The sequence below is a fragment of the Hypanus sabinus genome, chromosome 21 (assembly GCF_030144855.1).
Source record: "Hypanus sabinus isolate sHypSab1 chromosome 21, sHypSab1.hap1, whole genome shotgun sequence".
NCBI lineage: Eukaryota > Metazoa > Chordata > Chondrichthyes > Myliobatiformes > Dasyatidae > Hypanus > Hypanus sabinus.
Genome location: NC_082726.1, coordinates 45254877 through 45278366, shown reverse-complemented (window position 1 = coordinate 45278366; position 23490 = coordinate 45254877). Strand labels below are relative to the sequence as shown.

Genomic DNA, 23490 nt, shown 5'->3' with positions numbered 1-23490 from the left:
TTTTCGTTCTACTTCCTTCCCTTCTTAGAGTGGAGTAACTTTTTCAGTTTTCCTATCCCCCGTAACCATGCCAGATCTCTTCAGCTACGTCTTTGAGAACACTGGGGTGTAATCCATCTGATCCAGGTAACTTTCAGCTTTCCAAGCACCTTTCCCTTAGTAACAGTAATTACACTCACTTTTGCCTCCTGAAACTCTCAAATTTTGGCATACTACTGATATCTTCCACGGTGAAGACTGACTCAAATTGAGTTCACTTGTCATTTCTTTGCCCCATTATGACCTCTCCAACATCATTTTTCAGCTGTCTGATATCTGTGCCACCCTCTGAATTGCTCTTAATGTAGCTGGAAAAAGCTTTAGGTATCTCCTTTTATATTATTGGCTAGTTTACCTTCATATTTCGTCTTTTCTCTCCTTACTGGTTTTTAGGCTGCCTTCTGTTTTTTTTTAAAAAAAGCCTCCAAATCCTTTAGCTTCCCACTAATTTTTGCAATATTGTATGCCCTCTATTTTGCTTTTATGTTGTCTTTAACATGCTTTGTCAACAATGGCCACCTCATCCTCTTTTATGAATATTTTTTCTTCTTTGGGGTGTACAGGTATCTATCCAGCACCTTCCGAATTAATCCAGAAACTTCAGCCATTGTTGCTCTACTATCATCTTTGCTAGTGTCCCCTTCCAGTCAACTATGGCCATCTTCTCTCCCATTTTTCTATAGTTACCTTTACTTAACTCTAATACTGATACATTTGATATTAGCTTCTTCCTCTCAAACTGCAGACTGAATTATGTCATATTATGATCCCAGCCTCCTAAGGCTTCCTTTATGTTAAGCTCCCTAAAACAATTCTGGTTCATTACATAACACCCACTTGAGAATTGTCTTTTCCCTGTATGACTTCAACAACAAGTTGCTCCAAAAAGTCATTTTGTAGGCATTCTATAAATTCCTTTACTTGGGACCAGCACCAACCTGGTTTTGTCAATCTCATTGCACATTGAAATTACCATTGACCATGGCCCTTTACCTTTGGCCTCTTTACATGCCTTCTTGTCTCCCGTTATAACTTGTACCCACATCCTGCCTGCTGTTTGGAGGCCCATATAACTTCCATTGGGTTCCTTTTACCCTTGTAGGTTCTTAACTCAATACATGAGGATTCTACGTCTTCTGATTCTATCTCACTTCTTTCTAAGAATTTGATTCCATTTTTTTAACCGCTGCCCTTTCGGTCTTGGATATTAAGCTCTCAGCTGTGATCTTCTTTCAAAAATGATTCTGTGATGCCAACAACATCATATTTGTATTTGTACTGGTAAAATTGAAGCCTATTAAAAGCCTAGGCACTTGTAGCATGAATGTAAAATTACCCAAGGACCAAAGGCACCTGTGGTGAATGGCAGAATTTGAACTGGGTAGATTAATTACAAACAATATTTACATAGTAAGTGTCTGGGCTCAAGAATTCACTGTCCGATGGTGTAGAAGTGAAAATAGATTAAATAAAAACCAGAAGAGATTGGGTAGTTACATAAATTGTTGAGGTCTGGAGGAAAGTCATAAAGATGGGATTACTTGGATTGCATTACAAAGCCAATAGTATATATTTGATAGGTTGAATACCCTTCCCATTGCACAGTACTGCTATGATTATGTATATTTATGTAAAAGAACGAAGGGAAAAGTAGTGTTTATTTCTGAAATTCTCTTAAATTTTGATTTGATAATTTTTAACATTTGTTAATTTTCTGTAGGTTACCTCAATTTAAAGAGGAAGCCAAGAGCTTTGTGGGAACCAGTATGAAGAAGGTAGACTGATGCTTTATTTTCTGTGGATTTCATAGTGGCTTTTTGCTTAAATAGAGTTTAATTTACTCCATCTTGTTTTTGGTGTTTTCCTGGCTTTTGTGCATTACAAAGTTATTTTGATTGCTTTGCGCCTGGCTATGCTTATTTAACGTTTCTTACCAAGAGTTAAGGATTTTAAATAAAACGTTTGGAAGGTTGCGATAACACTAAATTATTTGACAGGAAATTGAGGATTAAGTGTTCTTTTGGAGTTTTCCCTTTTAATTGGTAAGAATTATCTGAAAAGTCTGGATAATTTGGCATTTAGTCATACTACCTCACTTTTCCTCACTTTTCAGAGAGTCTGTCAAAGTACTTACAACACAGAAGACCAATCTGTGTTACTGTTCTTGAAATGAAAGACTGCAAATGATGGAAATCTGAAACAAAAGCAGAACTTTTTTAGAAACACTCAGCAGGTCAGCCAGTATCTATGTAGAAAGAAATAGTTAAGCTTTTGGGTCAGTGATCCTTCATAAGAATGGAAAAATGAGAAGGCAGCATTAAAACTGCAGAGGGAGGAAGCATGAAGAGGGAAAAATGGATAGAGTGGAGACCAATGTTATCCAGGGGGCACAAACATTTTTGGTGCTGTCTTGTTGACAGCTGAATGAGAAAACTAAAAGAACGAAAACAAATTGGAAATTGGACATGCAGAATACAGTAGATGCTCTAAGTCTGAAATAAAACTCAATACTGAGGGCACCCAGCAAATGAGGCAGTATCATTGCCCTCATAAGTTTAGGTGCATTGGATTTTATAAAAATGTTGTCTAGTTTTTCTTTACTAGTCCTTTTTTAGTTATTTTAATATTGGGAAAGAGGTTATTGTGCATAAAATATGAAAAGCATATGGAGAAATCCACAACTTTTCATCCTCTGATTTAGAATATTTCTGTTATCGTGACTGATTAGATTTGCATTAGCAGAAAAAACATGAGATGTCTTGACAGTCTGGCCAACTTGTGTTTGCAATTCAATTTCTGCCTGTCCAGCATTTGCTTTCAAATTATATAATTTCATGTTAGCACTTTGCAATTGTGGAAACATTTGCTATGTTTACTTATTCAAACATTTCAGAAACTTCCATTCTACTTAGTTTCTCAACATTTTTTCTTTTGCTTTCTTCTCCCTGCCATTATTTTTTAAGTTTCTTAAATGTACACGAGTCTTTTCCTTTTCCGAGAGATAAATCTGTGACCAGGACGTTTAATTTAATGCCTGAAAACACCAGTCAAGGTCTGGCTGATATTGTCTGTTGGACAACTTGAAATTTGTTTTAGTGTAGTGTTAATAAACAGAGCATATTAGACTTTTGCCAGGATCTACCTATCTCTGGCATAATCAACTTCGCTGGTTTTCATGTCAGAATCAGCTTTTAAAAAAAGACCTATCCATTCATGAATTGACATTTCCATTACAAATTTTTTTTTATTCTTCTGATGTGCTATCAGTATTAATCCCTGAATGGTTTTTAATGTGAACACCATGCAGTTTTAAATTGTACTTTCACCAGTACTATAAAATAACATTTTATGTTACTATATTCTTTGCAAGATTATGTCCTAGGACACTTAGTTTTAAATAATGCATCGTACCTGCCAATATATAGAAAATACATAGCACTTTTAAATTAATGCGTGAGCATGCTGAAAACTTTGGAGCATGGTAAGATAGCATGTAAACTGGAGGAATGTTCCAGCTTCTTGTGAAGATCAAAATACATAGCTTCTGTGCAAACAATTTTAAGCAGTACAAGAAATGGATATGCAGAAATGCAATATTTTAACAAATAGGCACTACCATAATATTTATTCAAGTTCCAGTTCAAGCATTTTAATATTTGCCTCATTTAAATGCAGGTGATCTGTAATTTGAAATAAAGTTGTAGACTTACAGTGATCTTTTGTCCTCATTATAAAACTTCTGATTATTTTGCATGCTTTGCATCAAGTCCTGCATGAGGTGGTCGTCATACTTTGGAATCTTCTCTTTCAAATAAAGTTTGGTTAAAATGGAAATTCTAAGGCATGAACATCTGTCTTAAAGTTCACACATGGCTTATATTTATAATGAGGATCGCTAGTTTTGTATGCTTTTAATTTTTAAGTAATTAACATTTAGTGTAAAGTTTAATTGAGATTTTCTTTGAACCCCTTTTATCGTAATCATTTTTAAACTTTTAATTTGCTATTTACTGGCAACTGCAATTCTTTCCCCCTGAGGCTTACACTATCATGTGGAAAAACAAACGAGTGCAGGTAAGGATATTGGAATGATGAAAGCTATGTCAATGGAAGGAAGGTGACCAAAGTTTCTGTTTACTCTGGGATGGGAATGGGGGAAAGAGTTGGGGTGCCAAATAGACCATAGTTTCACATAATATTCTTTCAAGTTTGCAATCATGTTATGAAATACATATTGAGAACATAAATTTGCAATAAGTGAAATGCAGAAGAGACAATTTTATATTGTCCTACCCCATAAATGCAATATCCTTTATGGGCAATTATTAAAAACATTTTTGGTCAAGGTCAGTACAATCTCATATCATTTCCCTGCTAAGCAAAACTTTTGATATGGTGTCCATTCTCATTACCAATATATGTGACATAATGGTTGGTTCCAAAGTATCAGATGCTGGTCCCTAGAAACCATTATTGGTTGCACAATGAACTGATTGTATAGTAACACTTGAATAGATTACGAGTAGATAGATTGGACTCTTTGAAATCTGATCATTCTTGCTTCAAGTTCTAATGCGCAACAACAGATAGATAGAATGCATTTCTCTCCATTTATTATACTACATTGTGCAACAGTTTAGACTTTCAGTATATTTCTGAAATATTTAACAGACAGATTCAATTCTTTCATTAAGTATTTTTGGAACAGTTAATATTCATTTATGATTATACTTTAATTGGTAACTTGCATTTTCTGTTTTAAATTACTATTGCAAAGGCAAAAACTTGAGGTGCAAATAAAGTTGTCCCAAATACAAACTAATAGAAACTGCAAATTTGTATTTGTTTGCTGATGTTTTAAGTTTCAGTTTATGAGCAAGGTTTGGTTTCAGTAAATTAAAAATACAGTCAAAATGTGAAGGGGAAAAATTTGACCGTTAGCAAATTTTTGGGAATTAGATTTAGTTTAAGTTAGCAGTAATGTTAAAATATGCATTAGGAGACATTAATAAAGCAAATGAAATTCCATACAATACTGCATGTAAAATGGATTTTCTGAGATTTTGCTGCCCAGCCCCAGTTTTCTGTAAGTGGGAGGAATTAGATTTCTTCTAAATTTTGTCTTGTAGTTTCCCAAATAATATACAAACCTGGGAGAGAGGAAGATCAAGAGAATCCAAGAGAATCTCACTGTTCTGACAATAATTTATATTTCAAAGAGAACAATAAACGTTTAGCTACAGTTTCAATTGTTATAATCATCTACTTTAAAATTTGGAATATAGTCAGGTAACTTTACAATGGCAGTACATTACATATTTACAATGGCAGTACATTGCATCCAGCAGAATTACTTTGAATATTCAATGCTGATGTCTGTTCCAAAAGCTAGATACCCAAAATATAAAAAAGAGAAAATCTGCAAATACTGGAAATCCAAGTAACACATACAAAATGCTAGAGGAACTCAGCAGGCCAGGCAATATCTATGGGGAAAAAAAGTAGAGTTGACGTTTCTGGCCAAAATCCTTCAGCAGGATTTTTTCTATGGACGCTGCCGGGCCTGCTGAGTTCCTCCAGCATTTTGTGTGTGTTACCCAAAATATACTCCTTTTGCTACACAGTTATGGGGTGGCTTCATGAATATAAGCCAACTATAAGGTTAAGTAACAAAATAGTTTTGTCCTGAACCATGCATTGTTGAATTCTGGTGTTGAAATCCAAGGTTCACCTAGAAGTTAGGTTGGAGGCATAAAACTCATTGCTTCACAATTGTTTCATTAAGAGTCAATAGAGCAAAGAACAGGAACAGAACAGTGACTGGTGGGGTCTCTCTACTTGGAGCGGATCTTAAGGTGGCGCCTTGCAAAAAGCAGCTACATTTATACCCAAAAGATCAGAAAATTCCATAGAAAACAATAATCCAATTAGAAAATACTTACTCGACACTATGGTAAAATTGACCAATGAGAAAAGACTAGTCACTTAATGAAAGAACAAAGAAACTTAAGGATTATACTTTGTAGAGCATACTAAACTGTATAATAAAGGCTATATAAAGTACAAGCAGACAATTGATTATTAAACTGCAAAGAAAATCACAATTAAAATTAAACGCTTGGATCCAATAACATTAAGTGGCAGGGATATACTTTTAACATGCAAAATCATTCATCTATTGTCTTTAAAAACGCAAACACAAGGAAATCTGCAGATGCTGGAAATTCAAACAACACACACAAAATACTGGTGGAACGCAGCAGGCCAGACAGCATCTATAGGAAGAAGTACAGTCAACGTTTCAGGCTGAGACCCTTCATCACTTCATCGACTGTACTTCTTCCTATAGGTGCTGCCTGGCCTGCTGCATTCCACCAGCATTTTGTGTGTGTTGCATCTGTTGTCTTCCCTTGTGTAGTTTCAAGGGGACAGAATCAGAATGATTGATATTCATGGTTAGTGAAACCAGTTCGAAGTTAAATTATGTTCAGGTTTTATTTCCTTAGACTGATCCTCATTCAAGTTCATCCAACACTGTTAACCATCCAAATCACGATCCTTGAAACTCCTGTCATGTTTTTTTATTTATATTTGTATCTGACTGCTGATAAAACAGGTATAAATACTTGAGCAAAATATTTATGTAAATGTGAGTCTGAAACATTTTATAGGTAGTTCTTTGGAAGGCAAAGTTATTGGCAATATTTTTCAATTATAAAATTTATTGTAATGTTCATAGAAAAAGTGATTATGATCTCTTTTTATTTAATTTTACATGGAATACCAGTGTTTAACAAAAATAGTTCATGGGAATGTTATCAAAAGGGATGGTCATAATTAATAAAGTAGTATAAATAACACTGTTTAAAAATATGGTGGAAAGCAATATGAAAGCGATTCTGTCTTTTAAAGCTTCTCTCAGCTTGCTGAAAATAATTCAACATTAAAGTCAATCATTTAAATTCCTGGTAAAGTTTAGGAAGATTTGAAGTTCCATGAAAACAGCAGACATGTGAAAGCTGATTTTGATTTTTTTTCATATTACCAGTTAAAATTGAGGCACAGTTGTTGTGACTGCTGAGTTTTATTGGAAATGTTTAAAGCAAGTCAGGGAGAGAAATTCATAGAAATTGGAGCAAAATGTGTGTAGAATGTAGCAAGCAATGGAGCTTTCTTAGCAATGCATTCCTTCCAATTGTATTTTCACATCATTCAAACACCATTCTCTGTGGGCCTTCAACCTGTCATTTAAACTTAACTGAGGGATTTTTAACATATAACTTACTGACCAAAGTTTTGTTCATCTTTTCTATTTTCTTGTTTGGTGAAGAGAAGTTATGTTAATACTTTCAATTTGGGACAAAAAATTCAAGTTTTTTTTTTACCACGAGTAGAGGAAAAGTAGTATAATACTGTTGGAATAAACCACCAATCAGGACCAAACGATCAGAACCTTTTCAGATATTGTTTGGAGTTATCTAATACTTATTTGTTTTGTTTTTACTTTGGCATTTTATTTTTCAATTTACTTGGTCCCAACACTGTTAATCTAGAACAGTTTATGTGTGAAATTGATGGTTTCATATTTTGTTTAGTACACTATTGCCTGTAGTGATATAATTAATGTTAAATTCCTTATGATCTGTGTTTTTGTCTCTGAATTAATTGTCTTACTTGGAACCAATTAAGATAGGAAACAGATGAAGGGTCTTCACCTTTCATTGCTCTCCAGAGATGCTGCCTGACCAGCTGAGATCCTCCAGCAGTTTGTGTTTCTCAGGATTTTCAGCATCTGCAGGATCTCATGTTTAGGACAGAAAACTACCTACCTTACCCCTTCTCCTCCCAAATGTTCTTTAAAACTGCAGCTTGTGAAAGATTTTCATTGACCTGAGTCTGTGAAACAACTTCCCAGATCTTTTTTGTCTCTGTAGTTTCTTAATTTTGTTTCATAATGGGATGTTGTTGTGGACCAACCACATAGAATAGAGCAGGAGAGGGCCTCTCAGCTTCTTGACCCTACTTCACCAGTGGTCTTATCCTTCAGCCGCACATTTCTGCACTGCCTATGTTTCTTGATTCTCCTAACAGCTAAAAATCTGTGGATGGCTCTTTTGTGTAGATTCAGCAGCTGATTCTCCTTGGTACTCTTGTCTAGTGACTTCCAAAAAGTTCAATAACAGCTGGATGGAGGATTTTCAGCTCTATCCTGAAAAGCTGACCCTGATTGTTGAGATACTGAATCCTGTTTCTAAACTTACAAGTCAGTGAAAGCATCAACACTGTCAAGCCCCATAAGAAATTTGCCTGCTTCAAAGAGGCAATCTCTCATTCTTGTAAACTTAGGAAAGACTTTAGTCTGCCTACAAGCCAAAAACCATCTATCCTTGGAATTGTTCAGGTAAATCTTCACTACCTTACCTTAAGGCAAATATACCCTTTTTTTTTGTTTGGTGTGATTGGTCCTGCATATAGTATTCCAAAAGCAGTCTCAGTGCTGTACATAATTGATTTTTTTCTACAACACACACAAAATACTGGAAGATTTCAGCATGTCAGGCAGCATAAATGGATGGGAATAAACAGTTGACATTTTAGCTGAGACCCCTCATCAAGACTGGAAAGGAAGGGGAAAAAAGCCAGAATAAAAGTTTCTTCCCCCTTCCTCTACTCTCTTCTTCCACTTCCCTTTCTGGCTCCCCATTTATCCTTGCTCTTCTCTTCATCTATTACCTCCCTCTGGTACCACTCCACATTCTCTTTCTCCCATGGTCTACTCTCCTCTCTTTCAGATTACTTCTTCAGTCCCTCACCTTTTCCACCTACCCTTTCCCAGCTCACTTCATCCCCCACCCACCTTCCCCCTTATTTGATTTCACCCATCACCTGCAGGAGACAATCTGCAGTTGCTGGAAATCAAAGCAACACACACAAATGCTGGAGGAACTCAGCAGGCCAGGCAGCATCTATGGAAAACAGTGAACAGTCAATGTTTTGGGCCAAGACCCTTCATCAGGACTGAAAAAAAGAGATTTTTTCCTTTCACCTGCCAACTTGTACTCCTTCCCCTCCCGCATCTTATTCTGGACCTGTCCCCTTCCTTTCCAGTCCTGATGAAGAATTTCAGCCTAAAACACTGACTGTTTATTCCTCTCCATAGATACTGCCTAATCTGAGTTCCTCCAGCATTTTTGTGTGTGTGACTCTGGATTTCCAGCATCTGCAGAATCTCTTGTTTTTATTGATTTTTTTTATAACCTTTGTACTCGTGCTCTGGCAATCAAGGTCAACAAAGCATTTGCCTTCCTAATTGCTTGCACTATCTGCATATTAACCTCTGGTAACTTGTATACAAAGACACCAAGGTCCCTCTGAACACCAGTTACTTGCAATTAAAAGCAAATCCCGCCTTTCTATCTTTTCTACCGAAGTGATGACCAATGTAATTTTATACCTTGTTTTCCATCTGCCACATTATTGATTGTTCGTTTACTTTCTATATCCCTCTAAGATATCTTTGCAGCTCCTCACTACTCACATACCCACCGAACTAAATAATCTCCTGCATGATACTGCAAATAAAAACACAAACTAAAAATTCAAAAAGATTTGTCAAGCATAGTTTTATTAATTCATGTTGATTTAACACAGCTCTATCAACAGACACAAAATGCTGGCGGAACTCAGCAGGCCAGGCAGCATCTATGGAAAAGAGTACTGTTGACATTTCAGGCCGGTACCCTTCAGCAGGACTGGAGAAAAAAAGATGAGGAACAGAGTTAAAAGGGGAGGGGAAGGGAGGGAGAAACACAAGGTGATAGGTGAAACTGGGAGGGGTGAAGTAAAGAGCTGGGAATTTGTGCGTGAAAGAGATGCAGGGCTGGAGAAGAGGGAATCTAACAGGAGAGAGCAGAAGGCCATGAAAGAAAAGGAAAGGGGGGGAGGAGCACCAGAGGGAGGTGATGGGCAGGCAGTGAGATAAGGTAGAGAATGAAAATGGTGAACTTGGGTGGCCATACTGGAAATTCAAGAAATCAATGCTCATGCCATCAGGTTGGTGGCTACCCAGACGGAATATAAAGTGTTGTTCCTCCACAAGATGATTCCGGGAGAGGGAGGGTGAAGTGATGAGCTGGGAAGTTAATTGGTGAAAGAGATACCCAAGTGTGGCCTCATCACGACAGTAGAGGAGGTCATAGATGGACTTACTGGAATGGGAAGTGGAACTAAGATGGGTGGCTAAAAAGCAGGATCTCCCAGTTCAATTTCTTGAACTTCTGGTAATGCCCCCTACCTCCTTCACTATTCCCCATCCCCTTTGCTCTCTCTCACCTTATCTCCTTGTCTGCCATTGCCCCCCTCGGGTGCTCCTTCCTCTTTTCTATCTACCATGGCTTCTGTCCTCTCTTATTTGATTCTCCCTTCTCCAGCTCTGTATCTCTTTCACCAATGAACTGCCCTGCTCTTCACTTCACCCCTCCTCCTCCCGGTTTCACTTATTATTGAGTATTTCTTCCCCCCCCCCCCACACTTTTTAATTCCACTCCTCCAGCTGGAGGGTCCCAAAGCATAACTGTACCCTTTTTCCATAGCTGTTGCCTGGCCTGCTGAGTTCCTCCAGTATTTTGTGTTTGTTGCTTGGATTTTCAGCATCTACAGATTTTCTCTTCTTTATAACACAATTCTATTGCTACTTTCTAAGTATTTTCACTAAATTCTCAATAGTGACCACCTTTTTCTATACTAATGTCGGGATAACTGGGATATCGTTCTCTGTTCTCTCCTTTCTTTCTACTTTTCTACTGGAATTAGATTTGCTACTTCCCAGACCATGGCAATAATTCTAGGATCTGTTGAATTTTGGATGGTGACAACCAGTGCACACATGATCTCTCTAGCTACCACCTTCAGAAGACCTGAATGCAACTCATCAGGTCCTTTTCTGTCATTATGTTCTCCAGTACTGTTGTTCATTTCTTTCAGCTCCTCTTTCATTCTAGGCCCTCTACTATCTGAGAGGGTGTTTTTGTGTCTTCTTTGAAGAGAGACCCAAAATCTTTGACTAATAACTCAGCTGTTATTCTCTGATGTATTTTTTTTTGCTTCTGGGGATCCAAATTAAATTTTGCTTTTTAAATATTAACAGAATTTTTTCCAATCTATTTCTATGTTTATGTTATAAATATTATTTTAAATCCTCATAATTTCCAACTTTGAATGCTTTTATTTCCAAAACGGCGATTTTCTTTGCCTCGTGACCTGCTTTTATCTCCCAATGTGAACTTAGCATGTTATGCAGAATTGATTAACCTGGTTGAGATTCCCTTGCTGCTTTTGGAATGCTGTTAATGAAGATATGAATAAATCTTACTGGATAGTTCACCTTTCACCTTTAGAGTACATTAAAAATTTTTTAAAGTGTAATACTTAATGTGTTAAACTTAACAGCAAGTTAAAATCTGATGTATGAATGACTATAAAATTGGCAGTTATCTGGGACCAAAGCTTATGTAGCCAGATCAAAACTAAATTTGACAACCATATGGGAACTTCCATATTAGTTCTGGGTTTCACCTTTATTATTAATAATGGTATAGGCGTTGAGTGTATTGATTTATCGCTTACTGTAACTAAAAATACTGAAGAGAAGTGTACAAGTAGGAAAATATCTTTGGATTTGACTAAGTATTTTAAAACACTGCTTGCATTATAATGTATTTAATTTCTACTTTCAGCTTAAGATGAGGGCAGGAGGAATGAGTGACTCATCAAAATGGAAAAAGCAGAAGAAATCGCCGCGTCCTTCTCGTCATGCAAACAAACTTGCACTTGCAAGTGATCAGCAGTCAGTTCCTGGCCAGGTCTTGCATAGTTCAATAAGTTCTGTACCTCAGCTCCTGAACAATCATTCAGGTATGGTTTATATTTTTATTCACTGTTCTTCAGAAAGGAATCTTTGCAAACAATATTTCTTGTTAAAAGTTAAGAAGAATCTGAGTAAAACTACTTGCCTTTCAAAATTGATTATTTTCCTTGGGTACCAATATTCTGCATGAACATTAGCTTTGAGAAATTATTTAAATGAGTTGTGGAAGAGTGCTATTTTTCATATGAAGGTGACGCTGAAAGTGAAGGTGCAGGTGCTGATTCAATTATATATGAGTGAATAGCTTAAACTCAACAGCCTATAATAGTCTACATTTGGGTCTGAGTAGCTGGATCCTTTTTTTTGGATCTCTGTTAAAGTGGCAGTTACACTCAGGAGAAGCTTTTTCAGAGTGATCTCTGAAATAGTAAATAAGAACTCAAACACAAGTTGACTCCTAATGTGATATGAGAATAAAAATACTTGAATGCCTGTAATTTGAATACTTTTCAAAATGTAACATACTAAGAATGAGTTGATAATAAAGAGTATCTTGTCATCTGTGTGTATGTTGTATTTTGCGATTTAAAGGTGAAGCGTCCTTCCTAGAACATTCTGTTGTAAGTTCAACTATTTCATCTGGAACAACTATTTCTGAAAATCCATCAACACTTTTAAGCCCAGCCACAGACAGTGGTGTGGAATTTTCTTCAAAGACGGCATCAAAGGAAGATCTCACTGACCTTGATCAAGTCACTCCAGCAACCACTCCTTCCGGTGAACCAGGTGAAGAGAAAATGGTTGAGTCACATAGTCAGCAAGAGTCTCAGGTATATCCTATTCAAATATTGTCCTAAAACATTTTGGTGCTTACTGCATTGTTTAAATTTTGTTTCTAGCACTCTGAACCTTCAAGCCATGCCACCCCACTTAAACCTAACTTAATCAGGGGACAATTTATATGACCAATTAATCTACTTGTTATGTCCTTGGACAGTGGGAGGAAACCGGAGGACATGCAGAAAACTCCTTACAGAATGCCGCTGCAACTGGACTCTGGAATGCCCTGAGTTGTAATAGTGTTGTGCTAAATGCTACGCTGCTGTGGTGCCCAGGTTATTATGACACAGATAGTGGAAGAATAAGCACCATGCATATTATTTTGGAAAATACATTTTAATTTAGTAACCTTGTAGTTATAGTCTGTGCCCTTGAAGAATCTCTTGGCATACTGTCCTTGCAAAGCACAGTCCCATCTTCAAATTCTCTGTATAGTTCCAGTTTGTGCTGATCCTATCCAGAATTTTTAACTTTGATCTCTGCTATCAAGCTACATTGAAGGGAAACAAAAGCATTAAGGACATCTTGTATGGTTGTGACAAAGATAATTTCCTTCGTCATCCTCTTTTTAATGTATCTGCCTCCTTTGAAATGATTGATCCAGAACCTTTCCATTCTTGTCTATATGTTGGCATCCAAACTCTGCTGGTTATATCTTGAACCTAGTCAATTGTTATTAGGGATTAGCCTATCGTGGATATTTACTAAATCTGTTTCTCTAGTTGATTAATGCTTTTTTGTTTTTTCTCAGCAATATACTGACCTTTGGTAACGTTCTCCAAAGCACAACAGTAGCTTCCACATATATGCATATGCCCCCTTCATTTGCTTCTTCACTGCCTTTAACTTGTTAATTTGTGTATTTTAATACTGGACAAGTAGAAATTTCCAATTGAACATTACCTATACTTCAACAGAGATTGCTGGCAGTTTTTGGCTGAATTGATTGCAAAGCAAGGCAAATTCTGGACCTAATTAGGTCAAGCTAAAGGAAGTAATAAAAGAAAATCACACTAAGTAATGCTGCTGCCTTTTAGTTCCATTGGACCCAGGTTCAATCTTGGCCTCCAGTTCTGCCCAATTTCCCTTTGATTGTGTGGTTTTCTTCCCACATCTCAAAGACTTGCTGGTTATAGGTTAACTGGGGGACTGTAATTACCCCTTTGTGTAAATGAATGGTAGGGGAATCAGAATGTTGTTGATGGACTTGAGAGCCAGTTGGCTGCAGGTAAATAAGCGAAAGAACAAAATTGTCTTGAGCTGGTTTAGGTTGATTATAAATAAAGTGTAAGTTATTGGTAATTTTGTTACAAAAAAATTGCAGTACAGTTTGTTTCTTCAGTTTGCTTAATTTTTATTTGAACTGAAAAATTATCCATAAAACATACATTTTTTATCCTCTTCTGTCTATTGTTTACTTCCCTCCCTTCCCTTCTATTATCTACAAAAACAGTTTATTCCATATGTTCATTAACTTGGTAATAGTTATCACTGAATAATATTTACTCCTCGTCTTCTGAGCTTATACGCACAGCTTTTTGTTAAACATATGATCATATCATACTTAACCTCTTTTAATCTATGGATGTGTTAGCAGTGGCTAAGTAAGTTTTAAAAGCTTCTTGATACTAATGATAGAAAATTTGCTGTTGTTGTTTATGGGTAGTGAGCATTCCTATTCCGCAAATAGATGCACATCTCACAACTATACAGTTATGGCACAGAGTTACAGCTAGCAGGACTTGCAACTGCAACAACCTGTGTTTAAACTTAGACTTTGGTAAAATCTCCCTGCAGTTTGCATGTTCTCCCTGTAACCTTTCTCATCCCTAAGACATGGGATGGAAGGTTACCTGGCCACTAAATTCCTCATAGTGTGAAGCTCAGTGATAGAATCTCGGGGGGGGGGGGGGGTGTTAATCAGAACGTGGGAGGAATAATAATGTGGGCATTAATGTAGGGCGAGTTCAGCTGGATATTTGATGATTGGCATGTTCTCAGTGAACTGTAAGGCCTGTTTGTGTGACTCCATGTAGGAAGTTTGAATTTTGTTTCATTGAATTATGACAAAATATTTTTGATGTACAAATTGAACTGACCTGAAACTTGTTAATTTTCTTTAAGAATGTTGGAAGATTGGATGAATTTTTGCCCAAGGAAGAAAAAGCACAATCAACATCAGTTGAGTCTATTCCAGAAGTGTTAGAAGATCGTGATTCACTCACAGAAATATCTGACACTGCCTCAATCCATGAAGTACATGATATAGATTACGTTAACCCTCATGGGGTTAGGTTTACACAGTCAACTCAGAAGGAAGGTTTGTGTTTGCATATCTTGAATTAAAACAAGATGAATCAAATGAAGATGGATTAGTTTCTCTTAAATCTGATCACTTATCAAATATCTAACTTTTTTTAGACCTACCCTATTGTCTGAAATGGAAACTTGTAAATAGTCTTTTTGATTTATGTTCAGATTGTTCTATTCTTGTTTTTCATTGGTAGACAATAATATTTCATTCAAAATAGTGCTGGAATCATTGTATTCATAACTCAATTTAATTAGTACTTAAAAGTAAAGTGAGAGTATAGTTAACACTAAGAAAGAATTCAAGAAAACGAAAAACCATCAAATTGAACATCGAAGTAACAGCCTAAATTTAATATACATAAGCTGATTGTAGGAAACACAAGCGTCGTCTATAATTCCTGAAGTTGAAAGAAAGGAACAGAAGCACAAAAAATTTTACTACTTTTGGGACAGTATATTATGTCAAAAGACAACTACAAAAACCTGTGATTTACCTCTTGGTGAACAATTCAAGAAGGTACAAGTTAACATTTTGTAGGATCTTATCAGGCCATGCTTAAAGTTCTGATATAAGTTTTGCCTTACTGTAAACAGAAAGACACAGAAACACATTGAGAAAGTGCAAGAATAGATTAGAGTGATCATACTAAAGCTAGAGATGGTAGTTATTAGGCAAGTTTGAGCAGATTTGGGATTTTATTATACAGTTAATAATGTAACTTGATAGATCTTTACCATTATGAATAGATTGGATACTGATATTGAACTGAAATCTTCCAATTCTGCCAAATTCAAAAATGAGACTATAAATAAAATACATCACCAGTGAATTCAATTTTCTTATTTGAGAAATGGAGGTAGGGTGTGCAGTGCAGGTTCAATAGTTGGAGTCAGATATGAAGGAACTATCTAATGAAAGCAAGATTTAAGTAGATTTCTATTCCCAAGCAAAATGAGTAGTAATCTTACTGAAAAACGTAAAATTCTGATGGAACTTGACAGGGTAGATGCTGAGATGGTGTTTGCTCCTGGATGTTGCCAAAGAGGGCTGTGGAGGCCGAGTCATTGTGTATACTTAAGGAAGGGAGTAATAGGTTCTTGATTGCAAGGAGGTTATGGGATACAGGGAGAAGGCAGGAGAATGAAAAAAACAGCCATGATTGAACAATGGAGCAGACTCAATGTGCCAAATTGCCGTATTGTGCTCTTTTATCAAATGGCTTATGCATGAATCCAGAATCAGGGCACAGTGTCTCTGAAGATGGTATTACCTTTTCAAGAAAGTGATCTGGAGGAGCTTTTCCTTTTGTAGAAAAGGATTGTACATCTTTATAATTCTAATCCATGGAGTTGTGAATGTTTGGTTACTTCACGTATTGAAGACTTTCAGATTTTTGGACTTCAGGAGAATCGAGGTTTATGTGGGTCAACAAGAGAAGTGGAGTTGAGGCCAAAATCTGATTAGCCACAGACTTAATGAATAGTGGCATGGTTAATGAACAAAGTGACCTAATACTCCTCTTTTAATTTACCTTTGAACGCGAAACATCTTTACTCAGTGATTCTAATGTAAAAGTCACTACCACGGGTGCCTTCTGATGCTTTCAAAATAAAATTCGATGAGCATGTGAGAGTAAAGAGATCGAAAGACCTATTGAATGGCTGAGTTGAAATAGATGAAAAGCCTGAAGGCTCATGTTGAATATATTTTAAAATTTAGATTAATATCAGTGTGCCTTTCTCAGGTGCAGCTTTGGTTCCATATGGGTTACCATGTATACGAGAGCTGTTCCGTTTCCTCATATCCCTAACCAATCCACACGACCGCCATAATTCTGATGTGATGATTCATGTGGGTTTACAGTTGCTTACCATCGCACTGGAATCAGCGCCTATTGCTAATTATACATCATTGCTAGGTCTTGTTAAAGATGAGCTCTGCCGACACCTGTTCCAGGTAGGAATGCTGAATTGCACAACCTTTTGTGATTGAGCACACATAATTGCTTTGCATTGTAGTGTAAATGTTTCATGCCATTTATTTTACAGCTGCTAATTGTGGAACGTCTTAATTTATATGCCACTTCTCTCAGGCTGTGCTTCCTGTTATTTGAGAGTATGAGGCAACATCTTAAGTTTCAACTTGAGGTAGGTGAAATTTAATGCATTTTAGCCTAGAATTCCTGATCATTTGAATCTGCTTTGCAAGAATACTCATAGCAACCAATAATGATGGACGTTGTAATTCTCATTTAATTTTGTTGCAAAGATCTTATCGTTCTTTAGTTCAGTACACCACATTTTTGCACATTACATTTTGAAACTCATTTCAAACTTGGTGATCAACAAATTGGATTATTTTCATCTTCAGAGGATTATGTTGTTTGTAGCAGAAAATCATATGTGAAATGTGGTAACCTGTATAACTGGCTAGACTGAAGGGATTTGAATTCAAAAACACTTGGATTATAAAATGGATCTCTGTAATGATTAATATAATGTTGAATATTTGAGCAGTTATGAAGTAGTTTATAATGAATTGCATTCCAACTAATTCTTCTGTCCTGATCATTGATCAAAAGCATTTTCAATGTTTACCTTTATAGTGGTTTCCCTAAGGATATATTTAAAGATTTAATTTTCATTTTTGTTTAGCAGATAATTTTCTGTATTGTTCTTGTTCTGAGCTTTTCTCAGTAAGTGTGTAGACACAGTTAATTAGTATGTATGTAAAGAATGCTGGTGCCTCAAGAATGATCATCTCACTACCCAACCAGAATTCCTGACTGAATTCAGATGTACACTCCTTACTAAAAGCTTAGGATTCTGCCTTCAAGTTCGGTGTCATAACAGTTCTCAGAGCAGCCAGGAGAAATCTCATTTTAGGCATCAAGAGGGCAAAAACTGCCTACACACACACAAAAAAACCCTGTCTGACAATGATCACCAGTGTATGTGGCTGAGCATCAAGGGCATTACTGACTGTGCGAGGATAAACAGCGTCAACTGTACACCTCCCTCCCTGATGCTCTTAACAATTTTATGCATGCTTTGAGGCATGCAACACAGTGCTGCCCCCCCCCCCCCTCAGGTGAGCAGCCTCTGTCTGTAACAGCAGCAGACATCAGAAGGACTCTACAGAGATTCGAGAGTAAGACGACTGGGACAGATAACATCCCAGACCAGCTCACTGACATGTTCATGGACATCTTCGGCATTTCACTCACTCAGGCTGCTGTCCCCACAATTTCAAATCAGCCGCCATCATAAATGTATCAAAGAACTTCCACACCTTCAGATATAAATAACTACTGCCCAATGGCACTGATGCCAATCATCATGAAATGCTTTGAACAGTTGATAATGGCATATATCACCAATATGCTTAATGACATACCATACCATTTGTCATACCCCTGGGTCTGACACACCTACAAAACAAGGACACTTATGTTAGAATGCTGTTTCTGGATTTCAGTTTATCATTCAACTTACCAAAAGACCTTGGTAAACAAGTTCCTATTTGGTGTAAATACACCACTGTGCAACTGTGTATTGGACTTCCTAATAAACAGAGCTCAGATTGCATGCACAAACGCTCCTGCCTTCCTCAGTATGCTCAACAAGTGTGCCCCCTCCACCCCCCGGCTGTGTGCTGAGCCCATTTCTGTACACTCTGCTCACAATGACTGCATTGCCAAATAGCCGAGCAGTCACATTGTCAAGTTCGGCAATAACATGACAGTGGTGGGGCTCATCGTGAACAATGATGGCCTACAGAGAGGAGGTAGAAAAGCTTGAAGCCTTGTTCCAGGCAAATAACCTCTTCCTTAATATCACGAAGACTAAGGAGATGGTTACCAACTTCAAGAGCATTCACTCCACTCACATGACCCTTTACATAGGTGGCAAAGTCTGCAACCATCAGAGCCCACATCGCACATAGCCTCTCGTGGTCCCAGAAGACGTCCTACACAGTCAAGAAAGCTCATTATTGCCTCCATTTTCTGAGGAGGCTGAAGAGAGCTGGACTTTGCACATCCATATTCCTGTCATTCCACAAATGTGCAATAAGGAGCATCCTGACAAGCTGCATGATTGCTTATTCGCCATCAAGGACATACATACAGAAAGCTGTTGGAAAAGGGCCAGCAACATCTTGAAGGATCCCATGTAGTCTGCTCATGGATTGTTTGCCTCATTCCCATTTGGAGGAGGCTACGTATCATCCACACCAGGACTACCAGACTCGAAAACAGTTACTTTTCCCGAGCAGTAAGGCTCATCAACACCTCCACCCACTAACTCCACTATTGCTTTATTATTTCAAGTCATTCATCTTAATTACAGCCTAGCATCACTTTCTGGATGTACAATCAACCTATGTATATAAGTTATCTTATGCATTTATATTTATTTTTTATTATTATTGTTGTGTTCCTTACCTTTTGTGTTTTTTTGTGTGCTACATTGGACCCGGAGTAGGAATTATTTTGTTGTATACAGGAAATAATATTAAACAATCTTAAGTCTCCTTGTACTAGCAAAGAACCCAAATTCGGCTTGTCCAGTTTTTAATATATAATTTCATTTGATCTTTCATCTAGCAAGTTATCATGTAATGTGGCCAATGTCAATTTGTTTGAAAGGCTTTGCCTTCCACTGAGATGTCTTGTCCTTGTAGATAAGTTGTATTAGTTTCAGAAATCAAATTTGCGCAACTTTTAGCAAACTAGTAAAACTTAGTAGTTTATATATTGTAGAAGTCTGAAGTGTGACACGTTTTTTTATAGATAAGAATATTTGAATGACATAATACAAATTAAATGTATGTGACTGATTTTTTTTTCTCCCTAGATGTACTTGAAAAAACTAATGGATTTGGTCACATCAGAGAATCCCAAAATGCCATATGAAATGAAGGAAATGGCTTTGGAGGCATTGGTTCAACTCTGGCGAATCCCAAGCTTTGCCACAGAACTGTACATCAACTTTGACTGTGATTTCTACTGTTGTAATCTTTTTGAAGATCTTACCAAACTCCTTTCGAAGGTACATTTTAATTGATTGACTCAATGGAAGTATTGGCAGTCCATTTTTTAATCTTATTCTGATTGTATATCTTCAGTCTGAGGAAAGAAGTTGATTGAGAAATTCATTAATAATACTATGATAATTTTGTAATAAACATAAACACAGTAAGCTTTTAAAAAGTGATACTGTAGATACTGGATATCCAGAGCAACATACACTAAATGCTGGAGGAACTCAGCAGGTTGGGCAATATTCATGGAAATGAATGAACAGTTGATGTTTTGTGCTGAGACCCTTCTTCAGGACTGGAAAGGAAGGGGGAGGGCGGGCGGGGGGGAGAAGATGGAGATTGGGAAGGAGGATTAGCAAGAAGGTAATAGGTGATTGGGAAAGGTAAAGGGCTGGAGAAGGAATCTGAGAGGAGAGTTGACCATGGGAGACAGGGAAGGAGGAGGGGAACTGGGGGGGGGGGGAGGGTGATAGGCAGGCGATGAGAAGAGGCAAGAGGCTAGAGTGGGGAAGGGGAAAGCTAAAAAAAGTTATCAGTAGGAGAAACTGATATTCATGCCATCAAGTTGGTGGCTACCTAGATGGGGTAAGAGGTATTGCCTTTCCACACCAAAATTGGCTTCATTGTGTGAAAAGAGGAGGATACGGACCAACATGTCAGAATGGGAATGGGGATAGAAATTAAAATGGTTGGAAATTCTGCTTTTGGCGGATGGAGTGGAGGTGCTTGACAAAGTTGTGTCGTAATTTACATCGAGTCTCATAATTGTAGAGGAAGCTGCATCTGGAGCACCAGATACAATTGACAATCCCAACAGATTCATGAGTGAAGTGTTGCTTCATCTGGAATATCACTTTGGGGTGGTGAAAGGGCAGGTTGTAGCATTTCTGTCACTTGCAGGGATATATGCCAGAAGAGTGATTGGTGGGGAGTGTTGAATAGGCAAGGGAATCACAGAGGGAATGATCACTGCAGAGAGGTGGTGGTAAAGATATAGTCGGTGGTAGGATCCCTTTGAAGATTGTGCAAGTTGTGGAGGTTGATGTGCTCGATGCGAAGGTTCATGGGGTGGTAGTTGAGGACAAGGAACTCTATTCCTGTTAAGTTGGCAGGATGATGTGGCAAGTGTGGATGTCAGCGTGATCCACAGCATCAATATGGAGGAAAGGAAACCCCGTTCTTTGAAGGAGGAAGATGTGGGATCAGATGCGGCAGAGATGAAGGGACTGAGAGAAGGGAATAGCATTGTTTCAGGACACAGAGGGGAGAGGTATAGCCATGGGAATCGTCAGCTTTATAAAAGATGTTGGACAGTTTGTCCAGAGATGGAGACAGAGAGATTTAGAATGGGGAGAGAGGTGTCAGAAATGGACCAAGTGAATTTAAGGACATGGTGGAAGTTGGAGGCAAAGTTGATGAACTTGATTAACTCAGCATGGATCCATAAAGCAGCACCAGTGTAGTAGTCAATGTAGTCCAGGAAGAGTTGGGGAGCATTTGAACATTGACTTTCCATGTAGCCAGCAAAAAAACAGGCATAGCTGGGGCCCATGGGTACCCATGGCTACCTCTTGAGTTTGGAGAAAGTGGGAGGACCTGAAGGAGAAATTGTTGAGGGTGAGGACCAGTTCTGCCAGACAGAGGAGGGCGGTGGAGGACAGGAACTGTTTGGGTCTTTTGTTGGTAAAGAGGTAGAGAGCCTTAAGAGCAACTTGATAGGGGTAATAGTGTATAGGGGCTGAATATTCTACTGTGAGAATATACAGATTTCCCCTGCTATCTGAAGGTAGAGTGTTCCTATGAAACCGTTCGTAAGCCGAAATGTTGTAAAGCGAAGAAGCAATTACCATTAATTTATATGGGAAATATTTTTGAGCGTTCCCAGACCCAAAAAATAACCTACCAAATAACATATAGTAATAGCAGGAATTATATGATAAATATACAGCCTATATAAAGTAGAAATATTGTTTGGTTTCACTTATCAAAATCGGGAAGATAGCGAGCCAAGATCGATTTGTAGAAAAAATTGGCACATACATGCTTATGCACGTACACACATACATACATACATGTGTACATACGCACATGCATGTGCACACAACTATCCACACAAGGTTTCACGGTCATGGTAGTCTTTCTTGGGGTAAGCACACGTACAAAGCAGGCGTCTCTTTTCCGCAAAAGCGAAAATCCTGTAGTTAGCAAAAACAGATACTAATGTAAATCTTTTGTAACAGCGATCTGTCGTAATGTGAACGTTCGAAAAACGGGGGCCACCTGTACTTTAATATAGAACTAGGAAGACACATACAAGAAGTAATACAGTTTTCACATTTTCCTTGGTACCAAGTATACTTGCAATCCAGCCTCCATCTGCACTTAAAAATGTATGTTATTTAAGTTTGCTGGATTTTCATAAGCCTTTATCCAAACAAACTTGCTGAAATATTCATAGAAATGTGATTCTTTTGGAATGTTTGTATTTTCAGTTCTATTGAACTAGTTTTTCTATTTGTATAGAATGCTTTTCCTGTATCTGGACAACTGTACACCACTCACTTGTTGTCACTTGAGGCCTTGTTAACAGTTATTGACAGCACAGAGGCTCATTGCCAAGCTCGAGTTCTCAATAATACTCTGCAACAAGACAGCAAGGATGGAAGTACTCAGACAACAGAAACAAATCAAAGAAAAGAGATCTCTAATGGTAAGGAATAGTTTCTTTGTAGACTGTCTACAAAGGGGTGCGTGCCACCAAAATTATTATTGTAGAATAATAATCTTCACAAAACTAACTATCGATGTTCAGTTGGAGCTAATTGAAATTATAGAAGACAATTCAAAATCAATTATTTTGCTTTTAAGTCTGTCAGACAATCATTTCAAATAGGCGCAGTGTTAGTTATTTACAAACCCCATTTCCAGAAAAGTTGGGATATTTTCCAAAATGCAATAAAATAAAAAACTGTGATATGTTAATTCACGTGAACCTTTATTTAACTGACAAAAGTACTAAGAAAAGATTTTCAATAGTTTTACTGACCAACTTAATTGTATTTTGTAAATATACACAAATTTAGAATTTGATGGCTGCAACACACTCAACAAAAGTTGGGACAGAGGCATGTTTACCATTGTGTTACATCACCTTTCCTTTTAATAACACTTTTTAATCGTTTTGGAACTGAGGATAATAATTATAGTAGATTTGCAATTGGAAATTTTGTTCATTCTTGCTTGACATAAGACTTCAGCTGCTCAACAGTCCATGGTCTCCGTTGTCTGATTCTCCTCTTCATGATGCGCCATACATTTTGGCAGCAGGCCAGTCAAGCACATGCACTCTGTGTCTACAAAACCACACTGTTGTAGCCCGTGCAGAATG

At 37.5% G+C, this 23490-nt stretch overlaps 1 protein-coding gene across 5 annotated transcripts in view; it reads left to right on the top strand.

Moving 5' to 3' along the window:
• The window catches only part of gbf1 (golgi brefeldin A resistant guanine nucleotide exchange factor 1), a 282405-nt gene that overhangs the window by 187970 nt on the left and 70945 nt on the right, over nt 1-23490 (top strand). For all 5 annotated transcript variants that reach the window (XM_059946438.1, XM_059946436.1, XM_059946437.1 and 2 more), the window contains 8 exons: nt 1760-1814; nt 11775-11952; nt 12497-12735; nt 14870-15065; nt 16804-17015; nt 17108-17206; nt 19916-20110; nt 22626-22812. In XM_059946438.1, coding sequence (XP_059802421.1) covers nt 1760-1814; nt 11775-11952; nt 12497-12735; nt 14870-15065; nt 16804-17015; nt 17108-17206; nt 19916-20110; nt 22626-22812 — 1361 coding nt within the window. The remainder of the gene's footprint in view (nt 1-1759; nt 1815-11774; nt 11953-12496; nt 12736-14869; nt 15066-16803; nt 17016-17107; nt 17207-19915; nt 20111-22625; nt 22813-23490) is intronic.